This window comes from Branchiostoma floridae, chromosome 8, assembly GCF_000003815.2.
Source record: "Branchiostoma floridae strain S238N-H82 chromosome 8, Bfl_VNyyK, whole genome shotgun sequence".
Classification (NCBI taxonomy): domain Eukaryota; kingdom Metazoa; phylum Chordata; class Leptocardii; order Amphioxiformes; family Branchiostomatidae; genus Branchiostoma; species Branchiostoma floridae.
Window position 1 is genome coordinate 21,188,191 of NC_049986.1, and position 8,546 is coordinate 21,196,736.

The window sequence follows — 8,546 nt, forward strand, 5'->3', positions numbered from 1 at the left end:
TAGATAATCAGGATAAGTGCAACACTTCTGTAAAAAAAACATACATTTATGTTACACTAGTTGATGTTATCTAATAGTCAATCACAGAATATAGTGATATGACAAACACTGCAATATTTGTTAGTATTTATGTTGTCCTCAGAGCACATTTGAGATGAAGAGTGACACAGAAATTGTCATCCACAACCCTAACCGTCTCACGATGACCGCCAAGTTGACTGGAAACGACCTGACATTTGTAAGTAGTATATCTATGTATCGTTATCTTTATCACCAGTATCTATTGTTAACTTATCAATTACTGTATCAACACTATTTGGTTATATTGTATGTACTAGTAGTTTTTATAAAACATGACCGGGTTTCCTGTTCGTTTGATTGTAACGTCTTTAAAAATTTCTGCCCACAACCATGTCAGCCCGATGGTTCCGTGTATATGTAGGTTTTTATGACCTACTATTATACTAGTAAAGCTATTATATTAAGGTTACCTAGTCGACATAAAATACAAATTGAGGATAGAAACACTGATGCTGACTGTTCTCAAGTAACCGGTGAGGAACTGTAAAACGTTTTATAAGTCAATATTACGAATGCTCTCAACAATATTCTATCTAGATAGCAGGCACATGTATTGCAATATATCAATTTAGAGGGGTGAAACTTACCACAGAAGATGGCATGCCTATACTGAAATATAGGCTTACAATTATATATAGAGATAGATAGATAGATGGTTTATTGCGCAACAATTGCATCAGTAACAATGTATGGCAATTTACATACAACAAAAGGTACAGTCTAATACTACACATATAAGTTATATTGCAACAATTACAGCTATTACAATACTAGTGGTATCTACAGTAGGTATTAAAGGGAACTATAACATACATCAGGTTTGGTATTTCTATGCTACTAGCGACATAATATTTGCCAACAGTTATTAACATTACGGTTACAAATGTAGCTTCGTCTTGGTGCATGACCCCGGGTGACCCCGGGTAATTAGAAATGGCCGCTGAAATTAGCAAGAGAATTATTAACAGCTTGTTCTTAAACAATAGTACAAGGCTGTGCCATTGAAGCAGCAAAGACTTGGGCGTTGTCCTTCTTATCCTTCTAACATCTCAAAGCCCACACATAAAGAAATGTGGGATCTTTCGTCTTCCACTGTCTTCGAAAAAGGAGTCGAACCCAATAACCCAGGATCTAAAATTAGCTTTTACTAGCTTTAGACTAGAGTAGACACTTGTGATATTGTCTTTACACTGTTTGAATCTCTTAAGTGACTTGCAATTAGCCCACTGGCAAGAATTTGCAATAAACTTTATTATTATTGTTATTATCTGATAGTGTGATTAAATCCATGCCATGCTTTGTCAACAGACCCAGGCCATTGATGACGTCAGCGTGGACAGTGTGTTCACCAAGTCCACGGAGTGAGAAACCACCATCTTCCGGTCAACCATCAACACAGGCCTGAAATACAGTGGTTTTTCTTTAGCTACATGTTTACCTTTGCTCTGGCTAGGGTATACGTAGTTCTGTAGTAACGTTGACTTTGTGCCTTCTTAGTCATTTTAGCCTATTGTGAAGTAGTATCGGATTTAGTTTGTTTAGAGTGCATAGAAAGGAAAACTATTATGATGGTGTCACTACAATGCATCAACACAGGCCTGGAATTCAGCGTTTTTTCTTTCGCTACATGTTTACCTTTGCTCTGGCTAGGGTATACGTCGTTCTGTAGTAACATTGACTAACATGTGCCTACGGAGTAGAATCGGCGCAGTTGTTATTTTAAGCTTAAGCCAACTGTGAAGTAGTATTGAATTTAGTTTGTTTAGAGCGCATAGAAAAGTAAACTATTATGATGGTGGCATTACATTCATTTACGTTGTATGCACGTATATATGAGCTTCTCTAGCTAAATGAGATAATTGGACAGTTATCCAAGTAACTCAATAAATTCTATTAACCATTTCGAATTTCTTCTTCAGCTATCTGACCTGGTGTCCGAACATATTAATGCTGTAGACACGTGATTTTTCATGATGTTATCCTAAGAAAACATTGCAGCAAAATAAAACCTTTAGCCACCTGATGTCTGACTGATTACCAAAATGTAACTGACTTTATTGTTTGTTACCATTAAAATGCGCATTAAAATTGCTACTGTCAGCGATTCATTTATTAGATATCACGAAACCTCATCTGTATTTCAAGGCTTATTGTTCATAATATTTCATAGCATGTTACGAGTATGTAATAAAACTATGCATTCTCAGTCTTTACAACAAGGAGGTTGAAAGACAGAAAAAAAGAAGGAAGGAAAGAAAAAAGGAAGAATAAAAGAAAGAAAGAAAAAGAAAAAAGAAAGAGAGAGAGGAAGAAAGAAAGAAAGAAAGAAAGAAAGAAAGAAAGAAAGAAAGAAAGAAAGAAAGAAGGAAAGAAAGAAATAAAAAGAAAGAGAGAGGAAGAGAGGAAGAGAGAGGAAGAAAGAAAAAGAAAGAAAGAAAGAACGAAAGAAAAAGAAAGAGAGGAATGGAATCGCCCAAGATGGCGGTCGCATGAATTTTCGCTCGTGTTTCTCTGGTACCGTGTAACGAAGTTTGTACTACAACAGAGAGCGTTTAGAGTGTTTTTACTGGCTGTTAAACCGGACAGCAACCGAGAGAGGGCTGAGGAAGCCAAAGGAACAGAAGCGGCCACTTGAAGCAGAAAAAGAGACCAAGTCTTGAGAGGCACATGCTGCCCCCCTCCCCACCGAAGAGGCGCATCACACTCAACGGGCCCTTTTACGGGCCCATGCCGGGCGGCCAGTGAGGAGAGCGACAGAAGCTTTGCACCTAGGGGGCCTTGGCGGCAAGACGCGGCTTGCCTCTGTCTGTCGAGGCCAAGCACAAGAACGGTGAGCTGCAAGCGGCGGCAAGGAAAGGGAGCAAGGACCGCTCCGAAGCCAACACAGAGGTCGCAGGGCGGTACGGAGTTGACAACACAGAAGTGGAAGGAAGGAACGGAGTTGGGCCCCCCCCCCCTCCCCCACGTCAACAAGACCACAAAGCCTGCAGGTCTGTGACCCTGAGTAGTGTTACAGATACAGTACTCCCCAAGTCGAGTCAGGAGAAAGCCCGGTGACTGTGAATAGTGTTACAGATTGTTGTTGTTGTTTTTACTGTACTCCCCCAAGTCGAGGCAAGAGAAAGCCGGTGACTGTGAGTAGCATTACAGATACTGTACTCCCCCAAGTCGAGTCAAGAGAAAGCCCGGTGACTGTGAGTAGTGTTACGGATTCTGTACTCCCCGAAGTCGAGTCAAGAGAAAGCCCGGTGACTGTGAATAGTGTTACAGACTGTTGTTGTTGTACTGTACTCCCCCAAGTCGAGTCAAGAGAAAGCCCGGCGACTGTGAGTAGTGTTACAGATACAGTACTCCCCAAGTCAAGTCAAGAGAAAGCCCGGTGACTGGGAATAGTGTTACAGACTATTGTTGTTGTACTGTACTCCCCCAAGTCGAGTCAAGAGAAAGCCCGGTGACTGTGAATAGTGTTACAGATACTGTACTCCCCAAGTCGAGTCAAGAAGAAGCTCTGTGACCGTTAGTAGCGTTGCAGATACTGTACCCCCAAGTCGAGTCAAAAGGAGCTTTCCAAGTCTGATGAATGTAAGTACGGATAACGTCATTACAATAGCCATGGATGAGTTTCTGGACAACTCAGGAGTATGGCTTAGAGAAGTAGAGGACACCTCCTTTGAGGATGATACAGAAGCAGCAAGGCATGTCTATGAGCTTATCAAGAGTCACATAGAGGGCCTTGACAGGTGTGCTGCCAAAGGAAAAATCCTGTCTGCAGGTGAGAACGATGAAGTTGTCCTAAACCATACCAGGGAAGCCCTGTTGGGAATGGCCAGACTTCAAAGGCGAGATTGTCCGCAAGGGCAACCCAAGAAAAGAACCTATAGGGCTAATGCTGAGCCAGTAATCAACAGGCTGGCAGAGGATTGTTGTGCTCTGTTTCAATTCATAGAGGGAGAAAGAAACCTGGCAGAAATAAAAAAGATGTTTCCAACCAGTAGTCAAACACAAACCTTCCAGAGCCCCGCCTTAACAAGAAGCAGAACCCTGAGCACCATTGATGAAGAAGGAGATCATGATCAGGACGTGGTGATAAGGATACTAGCAGAGAACGCGAAGTTGCGAGATCAACTGAAGTATGAATTGAAGGAAACAAATGAGAGACTAACAAAGATGGAAGACATCACAAAACGACAAGATAAAGCAAGAGCAGACATTGCTGATGAGTGCGACAGACAGATACAGAGCATACAGTTTGCATTAACAGACAACAAAGATGCTCAATCAAAACAACAGGAAGATATAGACAGTTTGAAAGGAAAGCTTAAGAGAATAGAAACAAACCAAGTGAAAATGAACACATCAATGGCATCATACATGAATAGAATACACTCACTCGAGACCGAGATTCAAGCATGCATAAGGAAGACAAACCAGGACAAAGACACTACAGCTGAGCATGGTAAACTAGCTGCTTATGTACAAAATCTGGCTCATACAATGGAGGAGAGAATCAAGGAGCAAGAATGTGCTCTGTCGAATACACACTCGACTGTACGGGAACTGAGGGGCAGCCTAGGACACTTAGAAGGTGCTAGAACAACAGACGTAAGAAACAGGCAATCACCAGACAAAGAATGTAGTAAGAAACTAGAGATTAGCAACAGTAAAGCTGTAGGACCTGTAACTGGAGCTAATAGATTGTCAAATATGAACACTGGAAGCGAAATGCAAGTGGAGAGTTATGCAACAGTGTGTAAGGGTAACTGGGCACAGGAATCAGAGATCTCATCATTCCTAAGAAGGGCGAAACATGACAGCACGCCGCGAGACCAGGGTAGAATGAGACAAATTGAAGACAACAACAACCCAGAGCACAACCTCAGACACTAAGCACTGAACTAACCAGAGATGACCACGAACCAAGAACACAGCTGTCCCAGTACAAGAAAAAGAAACCTAGCACAACAGAAGCCATAGTACAGTTAGATCCAAGCCCTATCAGGAGCAAAAACACTGGACTCACTACAGAACCAGGTGCGGAGAAGGGAGAGAAGAGAAAGCACATAACAGAGAATGTGCTAGACACAGTACATGAAGTAATTGAAATCAGTGAAGCACCGATGAAGAAGAGACGTGTCCCGTGCCAAGAAGAAAGTAGCACCACCAATCCTGCTACTCAAGACAAGAGAAAGAAAATCATCTCGCATGAAGACAATGACGACAGTAATGCTGACGACATGTTCAGAGACTTCATTGGAGTAGAGAGAAGGAGAATAAGGAGGAAGAGATTCTTCTTGGGTTATATGAAAAAAAATGACCCAAAGAAATTGCAACAAACCATCTACAAGTATGCCCAGCACAAAGGAGTCCAGCTATCCTAAGATTGATGCCTACCAAACAGAGAGACTTGTACTTTGCTAGAATCAATGTGCCTCTATACCAAACACATAAGGTGGTGGGAGAAAGATTTTGGCCCCCTGGAATAACCTGCAGAGAATGGTTGTCTGAAAGAAAGTACAAGGGCAAGGAAGAGAGAGATACAGAGGAAGAGAAAGCAAGTCCCAGGCCACCAGGGACCCAAACACAGCTATGAAAGCAGGCCATGACAAAGAGAGAGAGCTGTCAATAGGATGTTACAATACAAGAGGATTATCCACAGCAATACCGTTTATAACAAAACACCTACTACAAACAGACATAATTGCCATTTCAGAACACTGGCTGTTTCCGGAGGCACTAAGCACACTAGATAACATCCTACACAGTCACAGAGGCTTTGGGAGAGCAGATGAGAGGCTTAAAAAGCACACATTGGGACCTTGGAAAAGAGGTCAAGGGGGTGTAGCCCTACTGTGGTGAAAATCACTGGACTATGCGGTACACAAACTAGAGGCAGGGAACGATAGAGTCATAGGGATACGACTCCGATTGGTAGGAGGACAGAGGCTGTTCATTTTTGCGGTATACCTTCCCCATGCAGGGGAAAAGGTAGACGAGTACAGACAACATGTAGACATGCTGAGAGACTTGTACAGGAAATATGAAAATGAAGGAACTGTTATCTTCATGGGCGACTTCAATGCAGATGTTGGAGAGCAAGGAGGCCCAAGAGGGAAGGGCTCACCATCCAGGAATGGCAGTGAGTTGGCAGAGACCCTGAGTGAGCTGGAGATGACCTCCCTGAACCTGAGCCACATATGTACAGGCCCAGTAGAGACATTTGAAACAAAGAATACTAAACACAAGTCAACTATAGACCACATCATAGTACCAGGAGAAATAGTAGCAGAAGTGATATCATGCAAAGTAATGGAAGATGATGTCCTGAACATGTCTGATCACAAGCCAGTTATAGCCATCCTGAAGAACAAACCAAAAGAATGGAAAGAGAGTAACCCTACAGAAAAGCTGGACTGGGAAAGAGCAGGTGATCGACTTCTTGTGAATACATACAAGGAAAATGTGAAGAGGAAGTTAGAGGGGATGGAAACCCTCACACAGAGGTCAACAGTGGCTATAGAAAAAGAACTTGCAGCGTTAACCAGAGTACTAAGAAGTACAGCGGCTGAAGTGATACCAGCTAAGAAAATAAGGAAGCATCAGCGGCCATACTGGTCACAGACCCTTGTAGACAAACATAAGGAAGAGATTGATTTATGGCTACAGTGGAAAGAGGCAGGAAAACCGAGGGAAAAGGACAATCACCTGTACAAAAAGTACAAAGAAAGTAAAGCACGATTTAGAACAGAACTGAGGAGAGCTAAACTACTACAAGAAGCACAAGAGAATGAAGAGTTAGCAAAGTTAGCAGAAACTGACGATAAAACCTTCTGGAAAAAGATAAGATGCAGAAAAGGGAAAATAGACAGACCACAAGCAGTGAGACTGGGGGATCAATTCCTGACTGACCCCAAAGAAGTGAGAGAGGCTTGGGCCAGCCATTTTGAAACATTGGGAAATGAACAGGAAGAAGAGAGTAAATGGTTCGATGAGTCACACCATAAAGTAATCACTGCAGAAGTAACTGAGATGGAGAAAGAAAGCCATAACAACTTAGAGGGCATTCTGGAAGAACCATTCCTACTTACAGAGATTATGGCAGTCTGCAGACAGTTGAAGAATGGCAAGGCTGGAGGGAATGATGGATTAACATACGAACACATTAAATATGGAGGAGAAGCACTGTGGGCAAGAATGACCCTATTGTTCAACATGATGAGAGAATTGGAATACATACCTGAAGAATTCAAAAAAGGAATCAAAATCCCCTTACTTAAGCAAGGGAAAGCAGATAAGACTGACCTAGACTCCCACAGAGGGATAACACTGTTAAATGTCATGGCTAAAATCTGGGAGAAGGTGCTACACAACAGATGGAGGCCTTGGTTGTTGGCAAGAGGTATCCCACATGAACTACAGAGTGGGGGGCAGATAGGATGCTGCAACATAACCACCGCCTATACCGTACAAGAAACACTCAACCACTACAAGGAAAGAAACAGTGCAGTCTATGGGTGCTTTCTGGATACAAAGAAGGCGTATGATACAGTATGGACCCAAGGAATGCTGTACAAAGTGTACCGAGAAGGGGTGAATGGAAAATTATGGAGAATATTGAAACAAATGCACACTGGAAACACTTACTGTGTATTACTGAATGGTGAGATGTCAAGGGAATTCAGAACATCACGTGGGGTGAACCAAGGCGGCGTTTTGTCGCTCACCTGCTATCTCTTAGCGACAAATGACATCCATGCAGAACTTCAAGCCCTAGGTGGTGGCGTGTGTATAGGTGAAATCTACTGTGGGTCACCTGCACTGGCAGATGATATAAGTCTTCTTGCAAGCACCAGGATGGGATTAGAGAAGCTGATAGGTGCAATGCATGACTATGGAAGGAAATGGCGGTTCCAATATGCCCCGGAAAAAAGCAAGTGTGTAGTGTTTGGAAAAAGGGTAAAGGAGCACCCCACAGCAACAGTCCTGACAAGTGATTGGAAGATGGGAGCATCCACAATCCCAGAAGTAACTGTGGTGACCCATGTGGGGGTCCAGCACTCGACCGACCTCAGAACATCAGAGGCCATAGAAAAAGCGTGCAAGAAAGGGAAGGGTAAAATCAGTGCAATACTGGCAACGGGTTCTGAGGGACATACTCCAAACCCCATAATCACCAAGAGACTGTACAGCACAATTGTAATCCCTACCATGATGCATGGCTGTGAACTGTGGTATCCAACCAACACCGACCTACTTAAGTTAGAAAGAGTCCACAGAGCAGGGGTTAAACAAATGCAAGGAATGCACTTCCAGACAGAGACTAATGCAAGTCTGGGATCACTGGGGATGCTGACATTAAAAGCCATGATGGTACAACGCAAACTATATTTCTTTGGAAGGCTGACACAACTACCCAGTTCAATATTGGCCAAAAAAATCTTCACGTACAGACTTTACTCATATATTCT

The 8,546-nt window shown here is 42.7% G+C and overlaps 1 protein-coding gene across 2 annotated transcripts in view; it reads left to right on the forward strand.

Moving 5' to 3' along the window:
- The window catches only part of LOC118421056, a 7,168-nt gene extending 4,970 nt beyond the window's left edge, over positions 1 to 2,198 (forward strand). The window contains exons 5-7 of one of the 2 annotated variants that reach the window (XR_004831802.1): positions 143 to 238; positions 1,390 to 2,012; positions 2,068 to 2,198. Coding sequence is in view for 1 of the 2 variants with exons in the window: in XM_035828220.1 (XP_035684113.1) it covers positions 143 to 238; positions 1,390 to 1,446 (153 nt within the window). In the remaining variant the exon portion in view is untranslated. Of the gene's footprint in view, positions 1 to 142; positions 239 to 1,389 lie in introns of both variants that reach the window. The other variant, XM_035828220.1, reaches the window with a different exon arrangement.
- The last annotated feature ends 6,348 nt before the right edge of the window (positions 2,199 to 8,546 follow it).